Here is a 24,739-nt window from a genome sequence, read left to right on the forward strand (position 1 = left end):
TACTCCTCTTGGCCCAGAAGTAGAAGATCACTGTTAGAATGAATATCCTTTGACTTATTTCAGCCATGGAATCCCAACCTCAGAGGCAGCAGCAATCAGTCACCTCTCAGTGGGGCCAGCTGAAAGTGGGTGTGGTGAAAACACAATGAAGTGAGCTCCCCCATATATCTCAGATGATTGGTGGGGGCTGACATAGCTCTCGGTTTGGGTACTGAGATATCTGAGTAAAACCTATGGCATTTTCTTTTTATCTTATTAAGGCTCCTATAATTCTTCTTAAATAATAGGCAAATATTTAAATAGATGCTGGAGAAATTACATTGGAAAACCCCAGCCTCTACAATTAGAAAAGATGAATCATAATGTTCTCCAAATTAATTCTGGTTGAATTAAGCATGTAATATAAATAAATTCAATACATTACAAAAGGCAACATTTTGGGTACGGTTGAAGAAATTTTAAGTACAGTGAAACTTCATTATATGATTAGATCTAGAGCTTTCCTAAACACTTACCTGTCGCATAAAGGATTCCCATTTAATGAAATTAAATGCTCATAAAGCAATGGTTCCTTCTCAGGAACTTTTCCTTGTGACAGCTCCAAACCAGGGTACCTGAGCTGGATTTTGAAGCTATAAAGAAGTTTCATTGTATTTTTAAAACATTTTTAGTGGGTTTATTTAGACAAGGATGTAATCAGCCCCCTTTTCACGTTTTTTATTTGCAGGTGTTGAGTTGCTTTTTACATGTTGGAAAAGTTAGCCTGCATTTCTTTTTAAATTCAGTCATTAAAACATCCTTGTATTCCCCATCTATGAAAAACTTCAGTGTGCACAAGACAGTAAATCATCATCAAAACAGTTAAGTGCTTATTTTCTGTAGGCTTTAGTAAAATATAAACCAACCACAAAATATTTATACATTATACATCAAAATGGCAAATTTACATCAAGACTGAAAATTTAATCTTTTCCATTGTCTGTTGTCAGTGCCATGCCCATAACATTGACAGAAGGTGGACACTAGGGAACTGGTAATTTAAAAAAAAAAGTCAATTTAATGAAGAATTCAGGTACATTAGCCATTTGTTGTTTTATAGTGGATAGTTTTCTCTAAATGTTCATTGTTATTTGTTGGCAAAATAAAAGTGCCTTAAGTTAAAAATTTGTTTTGAGATCCATTAAAGAAATCAGTATCAATTCATAATGCATATATTTACAAGTCTTTTTTTGCATGTCCATGATAAATTTAATATTGTAAATGTATTTAAATTCATTTACATACCTATCGCTGCCTTTGATTAAACTTCTTCCAAAAAAGTAAACTGTCCAGATGTTGACTATTCAAGAAATGTTATTTTATGTCAGATCACTTGCATATAAGTTGTTGCAGAATCACTACCAAGTGCGTTCTTTGCTGTGCACTTGTATATCCCGGAGTCTGAGCTCTGAGGGTTCTGAATGACTAGGGTGCCTTGTGGGTGGAAAAGCTCAGTCCCATGTGTCCTCCCTCTATTTGCCATTGACAGCAGGGAGTGGTCAGGCATCTCCCATGTGATTTCCGGCTTGGGGACGCCCAGGGCCACACAGTGAAGCTCAACAGCTGCCCCTGTCCTTGTGAGGATGCTCCTGGGTGGGCGATTTGTAATTCGGGGAGGGTAGGCTACAACCAATACTGGAACAGTAACCAGTGCATGGCCAACACTGTTTTGAGCCTTACAGATATAGTTTCCTCTGTCATAAGCTGTTGCTTCTTTGATGACTAAAGTGCCATTTTCATGCAATATATATTTCCCATGAATTTGAGGTCTGTCTATTATATGACCACTTGGTACAGTCCACTTGATATCTGGCTTAGGGCTTCCATCTGACACACAGTGCAATGAGAGAGAGTCCCCACTGATGCCGTACACTGTTCCCAATGCATTGGTAAGAATAACTGGCTTCTGGCCAATTTCTAATACAATTAATTTCTCAATATAGCCCACTTTGTTTCTTGCCCCACACCGGTATTTTCCTGCGTCATCCCGAGTTGTTTTATAAATCACTAAAGAACCGCTGCTTGCTGTCAGGTGCTGAGGGCTGTGTGGTCCCCTGGAAAACCGTGTGCCATTCGGTAAAATCCAGATTATTTCAGGTAGTGGGTTTCCATCAGCAGAGCAGTTCAATGCTGTGGGCTTCCCAACCTGGGCAAATATTTTTTCATTAGATGGATTTCTGAATGTTGGTCTTCTCAGCATTTCCAGTACTTCCAGCTGTACTACCAGCACACTCTCTCCTCCTTCATTCTGAGCCACGCAGGTAAACTCGGCTGAATCTGAATGCCTCACATTCCTAATCTCCAAGGTTCCATTTTTATGGACCGTGATTCTGCTTCCATGGTATGGGGCGGTGAGGAAAATGTTGTCTGGCATGATCCACGTGACTTGGGGAGATGGTGTCCCTTCAGCTCTGCAATCAAAGTGCTTTTTGGAATGCCTCACGGCGGTGGCTTTGATGACAGTTTTGTTGGTATACAGACCATTGATTAACGGGGGCCTGGAGACAACTTCCAGCTTATACATTTTGGTGTCATCCCCACTGGGATTCTGGGCCACACACACATACTCTCCAGAATCGAGCAGTTTGACGTTGTTGATGGACAAAGACCCATTGGCATGAAATGTGTACCTATTTTTTGAGAATAAAATCATATCACTGGAAGGCAGCAGCCAAAATACTTTTGGTTTGGGTTCCCCAACAACCTCACAGTCAAAGGTGGCTGTGTCTCCAGCCCTGACTCTTGGTTTGGCCTTGAAACCCTGCTTGATCCGTGGGGCAGCAGTTATGACCGTTAGGTGGACCTTCATTTCATCCTTCCCTACAGGGTTCTGGGCATAGCAAGTATAATCCCCTTCCTCTGCTACCCCAACCCTGTTGAAGTACAAGGTTCCATTGTCGAAAAGAGTATACCTCCTGGTACGCCACCTGCTGTCATCAGCTTGCATTGCATTATTTATCACCGTTCCATCGGGCAAACTCCAGGATATCTGGGGCACTGGTGAGCCAGAAGCCTTGCAATCAATTTGGAAGTCTTTCCCATGAAACACATGCATTTTAAAATGTTGCTTGTGATCAATTTTGGCAGGTCTCAGCTTTAGGCTAACATGCATCAGTATCAGATCATCCCCTATTTTGTTTCTTGCCACACACAAGTAGTCACCACCATCTTTTTCTGTTATTGATCCAATAAACAGGGACCCATTTGGGTAGACGTGGATTCGACTGCCCATTCTAAGGAGAGAAGAATGATTTGAGTGTGAGGCCATTAGCAAAAGACAGGAAATAGAGGAGTTGTCTTATTGGCATTTAACTTTATGGACATTTTCTTAAATTGTTGCAATAGAATTAAAATCAGGACTAGCTTATTTACTGTCTTCTAAGCCAGTTACTAAAAGATAAAATTATCTAACTGAAAAGGTACAATTTAGTACAAACAAGTAGTACTTATCAGATGGACTTCAAATGAATCTCCTTTACATGGTGAATTTTTAAAAAATTACAACGGTGTGAAGAATGCTACAAATAGTGGAATCCCAGACATATCCTTTTTGACCATTTTACATATCAAATTATTATTCTGTAAGATGTCAGTAAAAAACTTTCATTCTTGTTAGAAAAGATGTCAGGTTATACTTTTTAGAAAGATATTAGTTATAAAACATTTAGAGTTACTTGGTTAGATAAGTTCTCCTTTGTTATAAAGAGAGAAAATGCCAGCGTAAGACATATTAGAAGCTTGCTGTAGTGTCCGCCCTTTGTGGGCGGCCACAAAGCGACAGGTCCTTGCATTGGGTTGGACTGTATGTAGAGCTTCCTTTTTCTCTCTGAAGCAACTACATAGCCTGTCATTACCACTATGAACCCCCAGATGGCAGATCTTTCCTGTTAAAACAAAATCTAGTTTTTCAGAAAGACCAGTGGATATTGAGTTGGTACTAAAAACGTGATTAACACCCATAGATGGAAATCTTGTGGGGGGTTTTTCTGCTAATTTTTTGGCAACATGAGCTAAGCAGGTAGGTGAAACTGAAGAGAATCTGGACAATCTCACATAGCATAACTGTTAACCAAGTTAAACAGCCTCAAGTCATTTTGTATTTTCCAGCAAACATATCTTAAGTATGGAGAGTATTATAGTAGAACATTACAAAACATGCCGATGTTTTTTGGAATTTTTTTTCAAGTGTGGAAGAAACTTTTCTGGTATGTAAACCAAGGTAGAAATCATTATGGGCACACTTCATAAAGGAAATGGAACCTTCCAGGAACTCTACATTTACTAGTACTTTAAAATCTTTAAGAAGTTACCCACTATTCAGCTTAAAAGTTGATATTTAGAGAGAATTCATAACTTACTTTGGTCCCAGGGCTGGTTCTCAAGCCATGTTTTGTACACTATGCTACACTCCACCTGCTATCATTCTTGCCTAATCCTTTCTAAAAGCACTGATTCTCAAACTTGGATGCACATTAAAATTAGTGTGTAGTATAATAATGTAGTAAATAATGCTGAGCCTGGGCCCATGGAGCTTCTGATTTATATGATGTGGAATGTGGCCTTGGCATTTGGATTCTTAGTTTCCAAATGATTCTGATGTGCAGCAAAGTCCCAGAGCCACTGCTCTAAACTTAGTTCTCAGTGCATTTCCTTCATCGCCTGCAGCAGAATTATGTGTGACCTAATTTAAGATACATCTCCATGTGCCTTGGAATTTATTTAAATATTTTAATTTCACAAAAGAACTGGCATTCAACATTAGTGCAACGCTTATAATTACTTGAAGGCAAAAAAGAAAGAAACATGCTGAGTTACATTAGACGCAAAGACGGATAAAGCATTGGAAATATTTGATGTCATAAATGGCTATATATATAGTAAGCAAATAGATCACTTCTGAAATTTACATTTCATAGCTCAGTATTTTTCATTTTAAATTAATTTTAATTAACATTTGACATATTATTTGCAAAAATTGAAACTTAACATTTACTTTTGAATTAAAGATCACAAATTAAATTCATTAATAGCATTCAATACCAACTTATAGTGTGCCACTAGAAAAATCTATTCAACTTGTCAGCAGGAATATAAATTCATATCTATTATGTTAAATTTGTCCTGCATGGTATTCTCTATTAATGAAAAGCAAATATATGAAATATACTTACTCCCATCTTTTTTGTCATATTATAAAAATCATTGCATAAAGTCATGCAAATGACAAAAATCGGTGATCATAAGCTGTAATTATTACTTTTCAAAGATGGTTTAAACTCTATAGAAAATCAGATGAAAATCAGAGTCCACAAGCCTGTAACAGAAAGTTAGAGAAAGACTGAGGGCATCAGAGCGCTGGCGTCCTGGCCATACTCCACTTTGTGGAGGTCTTCATGCCGTGACTCAGAAAGGGCTTTGCAATTTTAAGACAGATGCGATTAGCACAGATCATACTCAAATTTAAAATGTTTAACAGGAGAATTTGAAGAGTGAAATAATGGACCTTGACTGATTGAATTGAAAGAATTCTCTTTTTTGATCAAGGGATTATAAATGCATACCTTTACACAGTTACCATTTTAAAATTGTCATAACCGTGAAAATAAATGAGGTTTTTATTGTTTCTAACTATATAAACTCAACAAGAAGTTGGCCTTCGGAGTTAGGCAGATAAAAGGTTGGTTATATATAATTTATGTTATTTTATAAGGATTAGGCCTCTTTAGAGAGAGTTACGTTTATGTGTAGAGTCTAAGCTCAATAAAACTGTTGTCTAAAACTCACTGTATCACTTTTCCATTTCAGAAGTTGTACAGCTAAGTAGATAAAGACGGTAATATCAACACAAAGGTGTGGTTTACCTGTGCCACTGGTCCACAACAGCCTTGGATGGCAGCCTCCAGAGTATTTTGGGTTTGGGTTTGCCGATGGCTGAGCAGTTCAGTAGTAATTTGTCCCCAAAATTCACCTCATTCCATGTCTGGGATGTAGATTCTATCCTGGGGATGGTCTCCCGCTCCTCCATTGTGAGAATTACCACCCTTCTGTCGGAGCCAGTGGAGCTGGTCGCAATGCATTCATAAGTGCCCCTGTCTGAAGAGGCTACGTTTCTTATATACAGCGTCCCATTGGAAAATAAGAACAAGTTGGAATCAATAAGCTGTAGTGGTTTCACTTCAGTGCCATCAGAGAGAACCCAGTGAACACTGGGCTGAGGAGTTCCTTTTGCAGTGCAGGGCAGTTTCAAACTTGCACCCCACGTCCCTGCAATGACCTGCCTCCTTTGCTCTAGAATGACAGGCGGGGCGGCGATGACTTGCATTTTAACCAGCAGTGAATCCTGGCCAGCGGAGTTGCTGGCCATGCATTTGTAAAAGCCCCGGTCATAAATGCTGAGGTTGTGGATGACCAACGTTCCGTCAGATGTCACCAGGGCCTGCCAATTCCCTTTGGATGATTCTGAGACTACTGTTTGGTTTGGGAGAATCCAGGAAATCTTAGGCATTGGCCTACCTTCAGCTCTGCACTGCAGTTCCGCAGTGCTTCCGGAATGGACTGTGATCTCTTTGGTATGTCTCTCCAGGATCCTGGGGGGATAGGAAACCACAGACAAGGTGACCTGAAGGTGGTCTTTGCCAAATGGATTGGATGCTGAGCACAGGTACTGTCCGCGGTCCTGAATGTCCACCCTCTGTATGGACAGGGTGCCATTGGGGAGCACCTGGAACCTGCTATTCTGTTTCCTTGTAGACAAATCAAGCCCTGAAAAGAGAAAGAAATATACAGCCACAGGTCATCAAAGTTTAGACAGAAAACAAATTGTTCAAGTGGAAGTCTCAAGAGGAAAGCTATCTTTTTTGTTAGACTACTAAAAACAAATATATTTAAAATTAAGATACCTAGTCTTCACATTGCTAAAATTATTCCTAGAATTTTTTTGATCCCCATAGCTTTCATTTAAAAGCCCAATGGTTCAATAAAATGACAATTAGCTCTTTTTCAAATCATATCTATTTGGATCAGCTTTCAGAGCATTTCAAAAAATGTTCCTAGTTAACATGTTTTAAAACCTTCGAATGAGCAAGAAAGCCATGCAGTAAATGTCAAATGAGGATAGTAATAGTTTCAGTATTTTGGAGAAACTTGAAACTGATTCATTGGGTGTGCAACCCTGAAACATTACACACTCTTTCCCTTGTTTCTTAACAAAAAAAGACAAACTTTTAAATACCTAATGAGACTCTGGTCCAGTGGATGGTAGGCAGTGGGTTTCCCACAGCCTCACAAGGAAGAAAGGCATCTGAGTCGGCCGGGACGGTAAAACTCGCTGCCTTTCCTCCAACTATTCTGGGCCTTTCGAATATATTCCTAGACAAAGGCTCAAAGGGAAGAAGTTCAGGAGTTGTTATTTTCTGAGCCGGTGTCTTATCGGAGCCACTCTTTGCAGTCTTCTGTATGTCCCAGTTTGGAGCATGAGTGTTGTCCTCTGGCAAGCCTGGAGTAGGCAACATGCTCACCCCTGGCATTTTGCCTTTTGGGGCAATTTCCAGGTAGGACTTATTCCAAAAGTGGTTTTCTGACCTAAGAGAAGGAGTCAATTTAGAATTCTGTGGTTTAAATGTTATTTGTGCTGGCAAAGGAGTAAAAGGTACCAGACTAGAGTAGATAAAGTAGGTGGTTCCAAATGTGAACTTGGCATTTGGATGAGCCTTGGGAGATGTTGTAACCTCTGCTGCTAATTGCTGTGGATTAACATTGCTACTTGAAGGTTCAGGCAGCTGGAACATTGTATTTGTCTTCCTCCGAAAAAGGGGAGTTGCCACATTGTTGGTAACTGCGCTCGGGTTACCCAAGGGAGGGGAGGAGGAGACTGGCATTGGGGTGGCACTGCTGCTTAGGAGCGGTGGCACAGCTGGGTGTCCAATGGGTGTGTCCCTGGCTGTGGGCCTCTGGTGCAATGTGCTGGGCGAAGTGCTTTCAGAAGCAGTTGTGCTCTTCGAAGTCTGAGTAGTCTCTTGGGATGGTTCTTCAATTACATCTGTCCTATTAAGTGTTCTTGAATAAAGATCAATTGTGCCTGCCATTCTCTTGGTGTTTTCTAGGCGGGGACTAGTGAAAGCAGAGACACTGGGCTCAGCTGCAGTTTCTGCTGTGGTTGGAGCAGGGAGCGTCACAGCAGGGGGTGTAGTGAAGCCAGAACTCAGGCTGGCAGAGCTGCTTGGGTCCTTCCTGCTTGGATGCTCCTTTTTGCTTTGTACTTCTCCTGTGCTGGGTCTGGTTACTTGGGTTTTATTAATAGTGATAGAAGCAGGGGCAGTAAGAGGACTTGTCAGCGTGGCTATTTGCACTGATATGAAATTTGTATGGGGTTCCTTGCTTGAGCTACTACGAAGTGTTGGGGAAACGGGTGGGAAGGGCAGCTCTCCTACTGCGGGAAGACTTCTAGGATGGGGTGTGGGGGTGGCACTGTGCAGAGCAGTAGCCAGTATTACAGATGGAATTTGCATCACATTTGCTGAGTGTGCTGTGAAGTGAAAGGGGGAAACGTTATCTGTGGGTAAAGCAGGAGATGTTTGAGAAAGCACTGTGGCTGTGCTTTCTTGTGAACCAAATGTATGCTGACTCTTTAAGCTCCCTGTTTGGATATGGTTATTTACAAAGATCTGACGCCAGGGAATTTTCCTTCTTGAAAGTCTTGTAAGGGCTCTAGTCATAGGCATAGATGGTTCAGTGGCAGGACCTGGAAGTGGTGATGTAATCATTGAATCTCGTTTAGCTTCACTGATGTTAGACACACTTGGGTAACCAACATTTGTTCCATGAGTTTTCTCCATAGTTACGGATGTTGGGGCATGAGTCATGACTGCACCAGGTGGAGCCACTTGGCTACTTTCAGCACTGAAACCTTTTACCGTGGGTGGTGTTTTCTCAGTAACTACATTTGCTTTGCTATCAGGTAGCAATGATGGGCTAAGGTTGTAGACTAGGGTTGTAGGCTCTGCTGCTATGACCCTGGCAATGTCAGCTTTGGGGAGGGTGATGGGAGAAGAAGTTGGAGAAGACAAGGTTGCTCCCTCAGAGGTGGGAGTGGTGAGCTTCTCTATGGGAGCACAGGCCGGGCACACGGCGCTGAGCTCTGTGGTACTTTCTTCAGAAGACCCCCTGGATGGTGGCCTCACAAAGCCACGTCTCTGCCATGGGAGGACTGGAGTTCTGTATGGACGGATAATTCGCCCTCTCCCCCAGATTTTCCTCCGTCTGCCAAAGCGTCTGGACAGTGCATTATTAGTTGCATTATTCCTAGGGGTCTGTATCTGAGAGTGAGCAGCACTGTATGGGCCTGAAGGGAGCCTTGAGGTGCTAAGCTTTTGAGTCACGTAAGAATTGAAGTAACTGCTTCTGGGTTCACTTCTTCCTGTTACAGATGGCTGGTGACCATTTGTGGCATTTTCCGATCTTAAGACTATACCAGTTTTGCTATTAGCATTACTAAGTATTTTGGTATTGACATCTTTGATCTTCGTCCCCACTGTTATTGGGGGTGCACTTTGCAAATGCTCTCTTCTCCTCCCCGTGTCGTCAGCATCCTGAAATCGAGTTGTCTCAGGTAGTAGAGGAAAGACAGTGGATACATGTTGGTTGTTTGTGTCTTGCATTTTGCTTGATGTGGTTGGGTTTATGTTCCTTGATATGGCTGTAGCTTCAATAGTAGTAGATAGTTTAAAATCTATTTGTTTTTCAGGTGGTGGCAACTGTGGACTGACAACTGGGGAGACTTCAGTACCAGTAATTACAGTTGCCACGGGGCTATCAGATATTTTTCTGGAACCAGCAGGCACTGTCCTTTCCAGAACACTGGACACTTTAGTTGTGAGGACCATCAATTCCTCATCTGGAGGAAGCATGCCCGAAGAGTCCCCTCCCTCACCAGGTATTTTTAGGAGTTGGGTGACCTGTGGAGGTGGCCTCGCTGTGGAATTTTCTTGATTCTGTGGCATTGTCTTCTTTTTAGCTTTCTCCAGAAATTCTGCCCAGTGTCGTGGGTCAATTCTCTGAGCAGAGGGTGGGAACTGCCTCCTCTGCTCCCTGAAACGTCGGTTTGTTGAGTCTCCACGCTGCCGAGGTCTTAAATCCCGATAGTTGTGCTTCTTACTTGTACTTGTGCTCAAGACTTGCTTTCCAGCCTCACCTCCCATTGGAGCAGATGTCAGGGGTTGTGCAGCTGGTGGGTCCTTCAGGTGCACAGTGGGATCGGGCTCATCAAATCCAGATCCATCCATTTCTATGTTATGCTCCACTGGGCTTGGCCCTTTTATTTTGACTGAAACTTGATTAATCAAAAAATCAACCCCTGATGGGTTGGCTGCAACACAACGATAATAACCCTGGTCTTTTGGGGTGACCTGTAATATTCGTAGTGTGCCATTGAGAATCTGTTTCTCTCTTGAGGACTGAGAGAGCACAGTGTTTCCTGGGAGAACCCAGCTAATAGAGGCATCTGGGACACCAGTGGAATGGCATGGAAGGTCAAGTGTTTCACCAATGAAAACGGTATGATGAGCCCCGTTTTCAGGAAAGGGTTCTGTGTAGGGCTCTACCACAGTAATCCTATAAGTAAGAATATCTGCATCAGCGTAATTGGTGCTTATGCAGTTGTAAGTGCCTGTGTCAAAACTATCAGCCATCTGGAGTTCCAGTTTTCCAGTTTTGTCTATTAGGATTCTTCCATCCTCACTAACATATGGGGCTCTCACTTTACTCCCATCAGCCAGGAGCCACTCCAAATGTGGGGCGGGGTCTCCTTGGCCTGGGCAGTCTAAGTCAATGGTCCCACCAGCCACAACAGTGTGTTCCAGCTTCGTATTGCTATCCCTGAGAATCATGGTCCATTTGTGTCTTACTGGCCCCATCTCTGACCGTGGTAAAGTGACCTGAGCATCACTGGAGAACTGGATCTGCAATGTATTGAGTGTGGTGGCAGTTCTGTTTAGCTGCAAGGAAATTTGTTCTTGCATTAACCAAGGAGGATCTGCTCTGAGACCAGCCTCTATGTTGGTAAAGATGTCTTCAGGCTCAGGAGCCATCTGTTTATATTGGTAGTAGAGTTGTGGTGCTTCAGTGACCAAGTGGCTCCTTTCTAGTATCAGAGGAGAGTCACTGTACAAAGCCAGAATTTGCCACACCGGCCGAATGTGTCTATAGTCTATGTTACACACCAGAAATGTAGAAAATGATGTATTTAGCGTGATGTAGTCATTGTCTTCAGTGAATGCAATAGATGATGTCCTTGATGGCCTTTGGATACTACAGGCCATGTTAGCTTCATTCCCAGACTGGTCTGTCATATTCAAAATGAGGGAGCCGAAGGGTGCCATGAACTTTTGGGGAGAGATGGACACAGAATTGCTGTCTTCCACAATAGTCCAGCTCTTCAGTTTCAGAGATGGATCAATGGTTGGCTTGACACACAGGAAAGCTGCAGCTGGGACTGTAGCTAAGGGCTTGCCTTTAGAGGTCCTGGGGTTCATGCAGAGTGGACATTGCTGAGAACTGGAGAGACTTCTGTCTTTTTTGCATTTTATGATATCTAGGAAAAATGACAATTGAATTATTGCTAGTTGTGGTCTCTATGAATTAATATTTGAATATTTTGAAGCAATAGCTTCTACTAGAATTTAAAACAACAATTTGGAAATTTTAATGTTTAATAGGAAGTTTCCTAATTTTTTTGTCCTTGGGTTGATTTCTAAAAAAACATATTATCTATATATGCTGCCATAATATTATATTCATAGGCACAAATATTTTTTCTGTCTTGTAGAAAGTGCCTGAGACATATGTGCTACTCAATAAGTATTAGTTGAATAGAGAGCTTTCTTATCTGGGGAAACTAAATGACATGCTTATGTTTGTTACTTTTTTTATTAACAGTAATTCAGTTCTATTTGCTCATTTTAATGTTTTGAGTCATAAACCTTCATTGTCCTTTAAAAGATAACATGTTTGATAAATTTTAAGTCCTTGGATATTATTAAAAACCCAAGTTACTTTCCATTATCCAAAAGAACACTTGGATATTATTAAAAACCCAAGTTACTTTCCATTATCCAAAAGAACACTTGGATATCATTAAAAACCCAAGTTACTTTCCATTATCCAAAAGAACAATAATTGAATTACAAGATATCTTGACCTGGTCTAGCTACCCCTATGTTCATAGCAGCACTATTTATAATAGCTAAGATCTGGAAACAGCCCAAGTGCCCATCAGTATATGAGTGGATAAAAAAGCTGTGATACATTTATACAGTGGAATACTATGCAGCTGTACAAAAGAAGGATCTCTTACCCCTTGAGACAGCAAGGAGGGACCTGGAAAGCATTATGCTGAGAGAAATAAGCCAGTCAGAGAAAGACAAGTATCACATGATCTCACTCTTATGTGGAATCTAATGACCAAAATAAACTGATGAACAAAACAGATCCAGAGACATAGAAACATGGGACAGACTGTTGAATCTCAGAGGGAAGGGTGGTGAGAGAAGGTAGGAAGAGGTTAACCAAAGAACTTATATGCATATGTGCATAACCCATGGACACAGACAATAATTCAGTGAAGGCCTGGTGGATGGGGTAAGAGGCAGAGGGAAGTCGGGGCTGGGGAGGGGAGGGAAGACATATGTAATACTTTCAACAAAAAAGATAATTAAAAAAAAAGGATGTTGCCCTAACCGGTTTGGCTCAGTGGATAGAGCATCGGCCTGTGGATTGAAAGGTCCCAGGTTTGATTCCGGTCAAGGGCATGTACCTTGGTTGCGGGCACATCCCCAGTGGAGGTGTGCAGGAGGCAGCTGATTGATGTTTCTCTCTCATCCATGTTTCTAACTCTCTATCCCTCTCCCTTCCTCTTTGTAAAAAATCAGTAAAATATATTTTAAAAAATAAAAAGACCTGCCTTTCACAATTTTCTAAAAAAAAAATAAAATAGAATGCAGAGAAACAGATGATGCAGGAGATAATGAATCAAGTAGAACCAATCAGTAGGAGGCAAGGATTTGGTCGAGCATGAAGTGTGACTGAGTGGAAGAGTGAAGGAAGATACAGTATGAGCATGAGTCTATTGGAGAAGGATCAGGTCTAATGAGGGAGAATATTGTACCCAAGCAATGGGGCGGCCCTTCAAAGATCTGACGTTTTGGTGAAATCCAAAGCATGAAAGTCTTATAGTGCTAGGAGCAGCCCAAGCCTTTACAAATCATAGAAGCCCCTCTTTCAGGTATCCCATATCACATGCCTGACCACTTATTTAAAATGACTGGTCACTGATACTTGGTAAGAGGACAGAGTTTTACTTTCCACATATGCAGCTGCGGACTTCCATGCTGTTCCGTGCAGTAGCTCCCATCTCATGCACAAGACACAACATTTAGAAGAACTAGACTTCTAGAAAATCTCACTTACTGGAGTGGCTGGACAGGGTCCCATCACCTTCCACTTATGCACAAGTCCTCTCAAAGGCTTAAGAAGACCCTTGGACCATGGACTCAATATGCACTTTAGTGTGACAAGTTATGCCACGTAGATCTAGCTGCTCAGCTTTCTTCAGCACGTTTTAGAGCCTAAGCCTATGCAGAATGGGTAGCTGGCAAGCCTGGGTACCTTAGAGCCTGCAGGAGGGGCTCTTCTCACTCCCCCACTTACCAACCAGTTGTATGTGACCGGGGGCTCAGACCCTGCAAGAGCAGAGGACATGGCAGACTCTGGCTTAATTAAAACCTGTCACAGAATTCGATGCACATCTTGCTCTGCTTATTATTGCTAGCACCTGGATCAGAGTTAGCAGGCCTTGGCCATCAGGTATTTTGCCTCAGATGCAAATCTGATTATTCCCTCTATCACTTCCATTCCCTCTGTCACTCTAGGTTCCAATCACACAGAAATGCTTTCCATTCCCCATCTCTACCACGTCCCATCAGGATCTGGCATGTGATGTTGCTTCCACTTCCCATACACATGGTCTGACACCCCTCTCTAACCCTAACTACTTACATCCTTCAGGGCCCAGCCAAACAACACTTCTTCCAGATGGGCTCCCTGCTTTACGTTCTGGTATTTCCCACTTCTTTTATCCTACCCCTCCTCACTGGCTATTACAACAACTTGTCTAGTTGTCTGCCTTCCCACAAGACTGTGAGCTCCATGCTTGTTCATCTATGTGTCCCAGGCCTGGCCAATTGATGCTCAGGAAAGATTTTAGGAAGGCAGGGAGGCAGGCCTATTTCTAAGACCATGTTTTTAATAAACTGAGATAAAGTCTTTTGACTGAAGGTGTTTTTCAGTGGCAGCTGAACAGCAGGCAGTGTTGATAGAGCTACCAGTGCCTGCACACATACAAGTACTGTCATTTCTATTGCAGTGTTTTTATTGAGCCACATGTGCTATTGGGACTACATATATTAAATTTTCCATCTAAAATGTTTTTATTAAGGTTACACTATGTTTTGGCATTAAAACAAAAAGTCATTATGAATGTAAAAAAGTATAGAAACAGAGCAAACAGCAAGACACAAATTTAATATTTGTAAAACACATTTTTATCAGAGGAATGGCCACAAATCTGTATTTTATAGAAAAGCAACCCCAGGAGCTGTCTGGAACCTAAAAAATGGAAGAATACAAATAGATGACATGCATGCAAAAGAACACCAAGTAAGGCAACTGGAGGCACAAGAAACTGGCAAATCTCGTGGAACAGATGAAAAACATTTCAAAGCAGAAGTTGATGTGACTGATTCACGAGGGTTGTAAGACTATCATCAATTAGACATGACTGAAAGACGTTAGCCCTCATGGGTTTATCTAATTATTACTTTATACAATATATATAATAGACATATACACTTACACACACAAAGAGTTTTGGGACATATTAAGATCATTGATGAGTAGTGGACATTTGTAAACATCATCAAAATGTCTTCTTAATTGATAAAAGCTTAGTTTAGCAAAAATTGAGGACCTACTATGTCCTCGGCACATACTAGGGGCTCAGGATAGATAAATTAGACTTAGAAAAGGCAACAGACATCTAGTACTAATAAACATAATAAAATGTGTCCATTCAAGAACAGAAGTGGACAAAGTGGTGACATGAATATTCTACAGGAATGCGGGGTGTAGAGAAATAGCCAGGCTTCCCAGAAAAGGTGAGAGGTGAGCAGAGTTTGCTGGCTGGGAGTCCATCAGGCAGAAAAGGAAGGAAAGTGCTCCAGGCAGGAAAGCTGCAGGTATGAGGTGGTAAAACAGGTTGGGTGTGTCTGCGATGGGAGGGTGGCTGAGAGTTGGAAAGGAAGGAAATGAGGCTGAAATTGGGCAAGGAGCACCCTGGGAAGACTTGGCGTGCCCAGCTACACACTAGGGCTACAGAGGCTCAGGCTGTTCTCTAGGCCAGGGTCAGCAAACTTCTTGTGTAAGGGCAAGATGGTAAAGATTTTAGATTTTGTGGACCATAGTTCTCTGACCCAATGACTCAACTATACCACTGTGGCACCAAAGCAGCCATAGATGACATGTAAGACTGAGGCATCACTGTGTTCCAATAAAACTTCTTACAAAAGTTTGTTGAGGGCTGGATTTGGCACGTGGGCTGTAGTGGGCCAATTCCTGGGCTCTAGTACACAGAATAACTGATTCCTACGGTGGTATATTCTACCACTGAAATGTAAACTGCTAACAAAATATATACTAGCCTGACTTTATTACCAGAGCATGTACTTAGCAAAATGGCAAGGAAGTCTGACACCTTGTAGGACCTGAGCACAGCTCATTTTCTGTCTGGGTACACAGCTCTCTCCCTGTGGGTGTCATCTTTCTTTCCTCTTTTCACGGCTGCATTTCTCACATAAGTTTTCTCTATTTGCTCACTATCCTCCCCTTATAGCCCAGCCAACAACCACATGAAATCCCGTCGTTCTTTCTAATTCCTCATCTCCCTTTATCTCTCCATGGTATCTAAAAGTATTGAGAAGCCCCCACTCAATTCCTACTGCCTTTCAAATGTCTGTGAAGCTATACCCAGGTGTGGTCACTCACAGTTCGACCTGTCATTCCCCAGATGTGAACCACCCGAGCATGTCCTGGGTGAGTTCCTGTTTCTGCCCACTCTGGTCCACCCTGTCTACTGCTCACACTCACAGATTGCTGATCCCTGAAACAAGTTTCAGTAGGAAACTGTTCAAAATCCTTCACTGTAAAATCTTCCTTTTTTTAAAGTATAAACATTTTAGCCTAGGATTCAGCACTCCCCCAACTGGTTTCAAAACACCTTGCATCTACACTGACCCTATGCCAGAAAAACTGGGCCATTCATTGCCCTCCTCATGAAACTTATTATCTGCCTTTATGTATAAAGCAGTGTCTTCATCCCAAATACATTTTAGAAAAAGATCTGAACTTCAGGCTTCTGCTTTTTGAGTTTAGCTGTGTGACCTGGGTGGTAAAGAAAATAATGATAACACACTTATTGCGTGCTTATTTCGTGCCATACATTGTGCTAAGCACTTTTGTGTGCTACTTTAACTATTCTTTCCAGTTATTATTATTATTCCTATAGTGCAGCTGAGAAAATTGAGGTGTAAAGGTCTAAATGTCAAGCCGAAGATACCTAACTTTTCTATGCCTCAGTTTCTTCATCTATAAATTGAGGATTATTGTGAGCGTTGAATAGAAAGCAACTAGCACAACGCCAGCACAAACGGAGCGCGCTGCCTCCCTGCTTCTTCCTCTCTTAGTTGTTCTTTTCCTGTCGATGCATCTTTCATGCCCAATTTCTCTCCTTTTTAGTCAGGGCAGAATAATTTTTACTAACTTTGAGCTTCTATAGAACAAAATCTTCAATATAACTGTTTGATGTTTTGCATTCATAGCCTGATTATCTTTTTATATGTTTAGTATATTCACCTAGAAGATTCTAAACCCCTGGAAAGAAAAGAGGGTGTTTATTGGCCTAATATACCTCACAACGCTCAATTAATTATTTTTTATTAACTTTTAAGTACTTATATTAACTGACTACATACATACATATATGACTGTATACATATACTAGTATGTGCCATGTATTTATATATTTCACAGCAGTAACTTTAAACATTTTCCTCTTTTCTCAAGCTTTCAACCTTGACCCCTTCCTACCACCTCCCTCAGGCACCCCTCCCACCACTTCATGAAGGAGGAAAAGCTATCAACTCACCTACCTCTGTGTCTACCTAGTCCTCCTCTTTCCTCCTACCTCCTAAGGAAACCCCTTCAGCTATGGTTGGATCTCTTGTCCCCCGTCTTCTCAGGGCATTTGCTCAGCTCGTGATCTGCTCCTTCTGCAGTGTTGTCACCTTTCACCTTGAACATGCTCAAGTCCCTCTCCTGTTTGCACGTTTCCATCTGCCTGCCACCTTCCTCCTTCCCTTCAAGCCAAACCTCTCCAAAGAGTAGACTGCACCCTCACTCCTGACCTTCCCCACATGGCAACCCAGCTCTCATCATTCTTTCCGAAGTAAACAACCTCCCCCTTTGATGATGAAATCAAGGGGTTCCTTTCAGTCATTACCTTATGGACTTAAGACTGCAAGGTCCACAAAGGCAGGGACCTTAATCTGTCTTGTTCATTTCTGGATCCCTATATTCTCGGTGGCACACCGGTTTATGATAACTGCTTGCTGACTGAATGGATCTTTCATTCTTCATGGTAAATTATCCTTTCCCCATCAAAGGACATTTCATACCCTGATTGTTTTCTTTTCTGTAACCCACTAGAAGTGTGGTTAGAGCAGAGACAGTGCCCTTGGTATTTCCATCACCTACCACAGTAGAGTGATACCTTAAATAGAGTTGGAACCTTAAATAGAGTTCCAAGAATTATGTATTGACTGAATGACTGGAAGGACGATAAGAAGAGGAAGGGTTTTTATGGCTATGGTATAGGGAAGAATAACACACACACATTTATTATTTCCCCATTTACCAAAAGCCAGGGGTAGTGATTGGATCGTCAACCTTTGAAACAATGAGCAATTAATTCATGAAAGAATTAAGAGAATTTGTTATTACTGAATTATTATTTAGGCTTTGTTTCTTCCCACCTAAATTACCTTGGTCTCCTCACTTACTGGTAAAGCACCTCCAGCCAGGTTGCTTCTATTGCATTAGGACAAAGACATAAATGGTATAGATACCTGGCTTCTCCTGTATCCAGTCAGACAACCATTTTAAATGACAGTCACAGGTCCAGGGGTTCCCGTGAAGATAGAGGCTTTCCAGATCAGGCATATAGGAGGCCATGTCTTGAGGGAGGGAGCTCAGAAAGTTATCAGACAAGTATAGGTACTTAATAAAAGATGTTTTAAATATCTGGAGGTAGCGCAAAGAGACAAATGTGTCTGGATGGAGCTTAGTGAGCCTATTTCCTTCCAGGTGCACCAGTCGGAGAAAGGTGAGTCCATAAAAAACCTCTGGGTTTATGAACTCAATATTGTTGTGGTCCATATGCAAACGTGTTAAGCTCCTGAGGCCATAAAAAGTATCCTTCTGAAGCTTTCGGACTTTGTTATAGCTCATTTTTAAGACCTAAGAATAAAAAGAACATTTACTTTGTCAAAGGAATGATCACAAAAGGGAAAAGCATATCAATAAAACATATGCTGAGATTAATATAATGCAGTGGGTGTACCTTGTTTAAGTCTTAATTCAAACAAATTAATTGCAAATTAAAAATGAGACCATCAGATAAATTGAACACACAAACATTTATTATACTAAGGAATTGTTGTTAAAATTTTAAGAAACCAGAAACACCAATTAGAAAGAATATATGCACCTCAATGTTCATAGCAGCACAATTTATAATAGCTACAATTTGGAAACAGCCCAAGTACCCATCAGCAGATGAGTGGATTAAAAAGCTGTGGTACATTTACACAATGGAATACTACACAGCTGTAAAAAAGAAAGAACTCTTACCATTTGCAACAGTATGGATGAACCTAGAGTGTATTATGCTAAGTGAAATAAACCAGTCAGAGAAAGGCAAGTATCACATGATCTCACTCATATGTGGAATCTAATGAACAAAATAAACTGACGAACAACATAGATCCAGAGACATAGAAGCATGGAAAAGACTCATGAATTTCAAAGAGAATGCAGGGGTTGGGGAATGGGTGGGGAGTGATTGTCCAGGGAATTTATATGCAAACTAGAGGCCTGGTGCATGAATTTGTGCATGGGTGGGGTCCCTCTGGGTGGCCTGCAGGGATCAGACTGAACCAACAGTCCAATGCCACCTGCAGCTCCTACCTGCCACTTCCACTCATCCTGCCCCACTGTGCCTGCTGTGGGCTCGTGCCCAATTAGTCCTGATTGGGAGAGGCTCGCGTTGCCACAACAGAGCTCGCCAGCCATGAGCCCTGCATCTGGTGCCCTCCCAAGGGGAGTGGCCTGTGGGATTGGGCTGAAAATGGCTATTCAACATCCCCTGGGGGGTCCTGGATTGTGAGAGGGTGCAGGCCAGGCTGTGGGACCCCACCGGTGCATGATCAGGCCAGGGAGGGACCGTGGGAGGACTCCAGGGTGTGTCTGGCCCATCTTGCTCAGTCCCCATTGGCCAGACCCCAGCATCAAGCTAACCTACCAGTTAGAGCATCTGCCCTCTGGTGGTCAGTGCACGTCATAGTGAGCTGTTGAGCAGACTTAGCATATCATTAGCATATTATACTTTGATTGGTTGTTCGGTTGTTCTGCCGCTCAGTCTATTTGCATGTTACCCTTTTATTATATAGGATATGTCTAGCCCATGGACACAGACAATGGAGTAGTGAAGGCCTGAGAGAGGGGAAATGGAGAAGGTCAATGGGGAAAAAAAACCCACAAGAAACAAAGGGACATCTGTAATATTATCAATAATAAAGATAAAAAACATAATAAAACAGATATAATAATAATATTGTGGTTATTTTTAAAAGATTCCTTAAGCTTGAGATATGTATTGAAGTATTTATAGATGAAACCTTATGATATTGTGGATTTTGTACAAACAATGCAATGAAATGGAAAAGACGTGAGTGAAGGTACAGGGAAAACCATCTGATATGTTGATAACTATTGAAACTTGGTGATGCTACACTGGGGTTCATTTTCTTATGCTACTTTTGCATATAATTGAAAACTTCCATGCTAAGATTTTTAAAAGTAGCTTGATATTTCATGTAAATTTAAGATTTCTTAAACCTGAATTTTTCATAAATATGTTGATTTTATTAATTTATTTCTCACATTTATAATGGTTTTCTTTTTAATTAGTTTTTATTTTTAGTATTATTATTTTTTATTATTGACTCTATTACAGATATCCCCCATTTCCCCTTCCTTTACCCACCTTTACCTCCCTCCATTCTGTCCCCATTGCTCTCAGGCCTTTGTGTCCATGAACTAAGCATATATGCATATATATTCTTTGAAAGATCTCTTCCTATAAAGGTTTTATTGATACATGATTCACATGCCATAAAATTCACCTTTCTAAACAACTCAGTGGCTTTTAGTATAATCACAGAGTTATAGAAACATCTCCACCATCTAATTTTAGAAAATGTTCATCAGCCCAAAGTAAAAACTGATACTCATTAGAAGTCCTTTTGTGCATCCTCCTTGCCATAGTAAACCACTAATTTACTTTGTTTCTATGGATTTGCTTGGTGTCAACATTTAAAATAAATGGTATCAAAAGAATTGGAAAGAGAACAACAAGAAAAACCTAGAGTAAGTAGAAGGAAGGAAATAATAAAGATTATGGCAGAAATAACTGACTTGGAGATTTAAAAAAACAAACACACAATACAAAAGATCAATGAAACCAAGAGCTTGTTCTTTGAAAAGATAAATAAGATTGATGAACCTTTAGCCAGATCCATCAAGAAACAAAGAAAGAGGACCCAAATAATTACAATCAGAAACAAAAGTGATGAAGTAACAACTGACACCACAACAATACAAAGGATTATAATAAAGTACTATGAACAACTATATGCCAACAAGCTGGACAACCTGGATGAAATGGAAAAATTCCTAGAAAAATACGATCTCCCAAAACTGAATCAGGAAGAATCAGAAAACACAAATAGGCCACTAACAATTGAGGAAATTAAAGCAGTAATAAAAAAGCTCCCAGCAAACAAAAACCCTGGTTCAGATGGCCTCACAGGGGAGTTTTACCAAACATTCAAAGAAGAACTAGCACCTATACTCGTTAAATTATTTTTAAAAAATCCAAGAGGAAAGAACACTTCCAATCTCTTTTTATGAGGCCAACATTATCCTAATTCCAAAACCATATAAAAACACTACAAAGAAAGAGAACTACAAGCTAATATCCCTGATGAACATAGATGCAAAAATCCTCAACAAAATATTAGCAAATCAGATCCAGCATTACATTAGAAAGATCATACACCATGACCAAGTAGAATTTATTCCAGGGATGCAAGGTTGGTACAATATTCACAAATCAATAAACATGATATATCACATAAACAAATTGAAAGACAAAAATTACATGATCATATCAATAAGCCAAGAAAAAGCATCCAACAAAATCCAATCCCATTTTTGATAAAAACTCTCAACAAGAAGGAATAGAGGTTTCATAACTCAACATAATAAATGCCATATATGACAGGCAACATTACACTCAATGGGCAAAAACTAAAACTATTTCTCCTAAGAACAGGAACAAGACAGGGATGTCTGTCTTCACCACTCTTATTCAACACTAGAGGCCCGGTGCATGTAATTTGTGCACTGGCAGGGTGGGAGAAGCCCTCAGCCCAGCCTGTGCCCTCACGCAGTCCAGGATCCTTCATTCCTTATCGCCCGCCTGCTCACTGCTCCTTATCACTCGGCTCACTGCACCTTAGCGCTGCTGCAGAGGTGGGAGAGGCTTCCACCACCACCGCTGTGCTCACCAGCCATGAGCCCGGCTTCTGGCTGAGCGGTGCTCCCCCTGTGGGAGCGCACTGACCACCAGGGGGCAGCTCCTGCATTGAGCATCTTCCCTCTGGTGGTCAGTGCGCATGCTAGTGACCAGTCATTCTGGTCGTTCTGCCATAACGGTCACTTAGGTTTTTATTATATAAATAGTAATGGAAGTGCTAGCCAAAGCAATCAGACAAGAAGAAAAAAGCATCCAAATTGGAAAGGAGTGAGTAAAACTCTCATTATTCGCAGATGACATAGAAAGCCCTAAAGATTCCACCAAAACACTATTAGATTTACTAAAGGAGTTTGGCAATATAGCAGGATACAAATTAACACAGAGAAATCTATGGAATTTTCATACACCAATAATGAATTCTCAGAAAGAGAAACCCAACAAATAATCCCATTTACCATAGCAACAAAAAATTAACATACCTAGGAATAAACTTAACCAAGGAGGTAAAAGACTTATACTTGGAAAACTACAAACATTGAAGAGAGAGCTAGAGGAAGATATAAACAAGTGGAAAAATATTCTGTGTTCATGGATTGGTAGAATCAACCTCATCAGTATGTCTGAACTACCCAAAGCAATCTACAGATTTAATGCAACCCCTATTAAAATACCAACAGCATATTTCACAGACAAATACTCCAAAAATATATATGGAACCAAAATAGACCCCAAATAGCCAAAGCAATCTTGAGAAACAGAACAAAGTGGAGGAATCATAATACCAGATATTAAGTTATACTACAAAGCCATTGTAATAAAAATAGCCTGGTACTGGCACAAGAACAAAAATATAGACCAATGAAACAGAACAGAGACCCCAGAAATCTACCTAAGCCATTATGCTCAATTAATATTTGACAAAAGAGGCATGAACATACAATGGAGTCAAGATTGTCTCTTAAATAAATGGTATGGGAAAACTAGATACATGCAAAAAAATAAAACTAGACCACCAACTTACACCATACACAAGAATAAACTCAAAATGGATAAAAGACTTAAATGTAAGATGTGAAACCATAAAAAACGTAGACGAAACCATAGGCAGCAAAATCTCTGGTAGCAATATGTTTACCAATACATCTCCTAGGGCAAAGAAAATGAAGGAGAAAATAAACAAATAGGACTACATCAAAATAAAAAGCTTCTGTACAGCAAAAGAAAACATCAACAAAATGAAAAGGGGGCCCACTATATAGGAGAACATATTTGGCATTGATACATCTGATAAAGGGTTAATATCCAAAATATGTAAGGAACTTATACAACTTAACAAAAAGATGACAAACAATCCAATTAAAAAGGGGGCAAAAGATCTAAATAGATACTTCTCCAAAGTGGACATACAGATGGCCAAGAGACATATGAAAAATGCTCAAAGTCACTGATCATCAGAGAGATGCAAGTTAAAATGACGAGGTATCACCTCACACTTGTTAGAATGGCCACCATCAACAAATCAGAAATGACAAGTGCTAGTGAGGTTGTGGAGAAAAGGGAACCCTAGTACACTGCTGGTGGGAATGCAGACTGGTGTAGCCATTATGGAAAACAGTATGGAGTTTCCTCAAAAAATTAAATATGGAACTGCCATTTGACTTAGTGAGCCCACTTCTGGGAATATATCTTAAGAAAGAATGTATGTACCCCTATGTTCATAGCAGTTCAATTTATATTAGCTAAGATCTGGAAATAGCCCACATGCCCATCAGTAGATGAGTGGATACAAAAGCTGTGGCACTTTTATGCAGCATGGAACACTATCCTATATAATAAAAGGGTAATATGCAGATTGACCCTAATGGCAGAATGACCAGGAACGACCGGTCGCTATGATGCGCACTGACCACCAGGGGGTAGATGCTCAACGCAGGAGGTGCCCCCTGGTAGTCAGTGCACTTCCTCTCCTGCCTCCGCAGCAGCACTAAGGATGTCCGACTAACAGCTTAGGCCTGCTCCCCACCGATGGCTCTCGGGCTGCCAGAGGGAAGTCTGACTGCCAGCTTAGGCCCGATCCCTCAGGGAACAGGCCTAGGCTGGCAGGTGGACATCCCCTGAGGGGTCCAAGACTGCGAGAGGGCACAGGCCAGACTGAGAGACCCCCCTGAGTGCACGGATTTCTGTGCACAAGGCCTCTAGTGCAGCAATAAAAAATAAGGATCTCTTACCCTTTTAGACAACATGGAGGGGCCTGGAGAGTATCATGCTAAGCGAAATAAGCCAGTCAGAGAAAGACAAGTATCACTCATAAGTGGAATATAATGAACAAAATAAACTGGTGAACAAAATAGACCTAGAGACATAGATTAGTGGAGCAGACTGTATAATCTCAGAGGGAAGGTGATGGAGGGTGTGTGGGTAGAAAGAGACCAACCAAAGAACTTGTTTGTATATATACATAAATCATGGACACAGACAATAGGGGGCTAAAGAACTGGTGTAGGGGGTGGGGACAGGCTATAAGGGATGAATGGGAGAAAAAAAGGGGCACATGTAATACTTTCAACAATAAAAAGAATAATAATGAAAAAATAATATAAAATAAATGGGATCAAGAACATGTGGTCTTTTGTATCTAGCTTTTATTTTTAATTTGCCTGATATTTTTAAGACCCATCCATGTTTACCATGCATCAGCCCTTCATTTCTTTTTATTGC

At 41.0% G+C, this 24,739-nt stretch overlaps 1 protein-coding gene across 1 annotated transcript in view; it reads right to left on the reverse strand.

Moving 5' to 3' along the window:
- Positions 1-1,199: 1,199 nt before the first annotated feature.
- Positions 1,200-24,739, reverse strand: part of IGSF10 (immunoglobulin superfamily member 10) — a 31,375-nt gene continuing 7,835 nt past the window's right edge. Inside the window, exons 5-8 of the mRNA XM_006096319.3 lie at positions 18,270-18,660; positions 7,271-11,626; positions 5,901-6,801; positions 1,200-3,272 (exon numbers count right to left, since the gene is read on the reverse strand). Coding sequence (XP_006096381.2) covers positions 1,364-3,272; positions 5,901-6,801; positions 7,271-11,626; positions 18,270-18,660 — 7,557 coding nt within the window. The 3' untranslated portion in view covers positions 1,200-1,363. The remainder of the gene's footprint in view (positions 3,273-5,900; positions 6,802-7,270; positions 11,627-18,269; positions 18,661-24,739) is intronic.

The sequence above is a fragment of the Myotis lucifugus genome, unplaced genomic scaffold (assembly GCF_000147115.1).
Source record: "Myotis lucifugus unplaced genomic scaffold, Myoluc2.0 scaffold_175, whole genome shotgun sequence".
Classification (NCBI taxonomy): Eukaryota; Metazoa; Chordata; class Mammalia; order Chiroptera; family Vespertilionidae; genus Myotis; species Myotis lucifugus.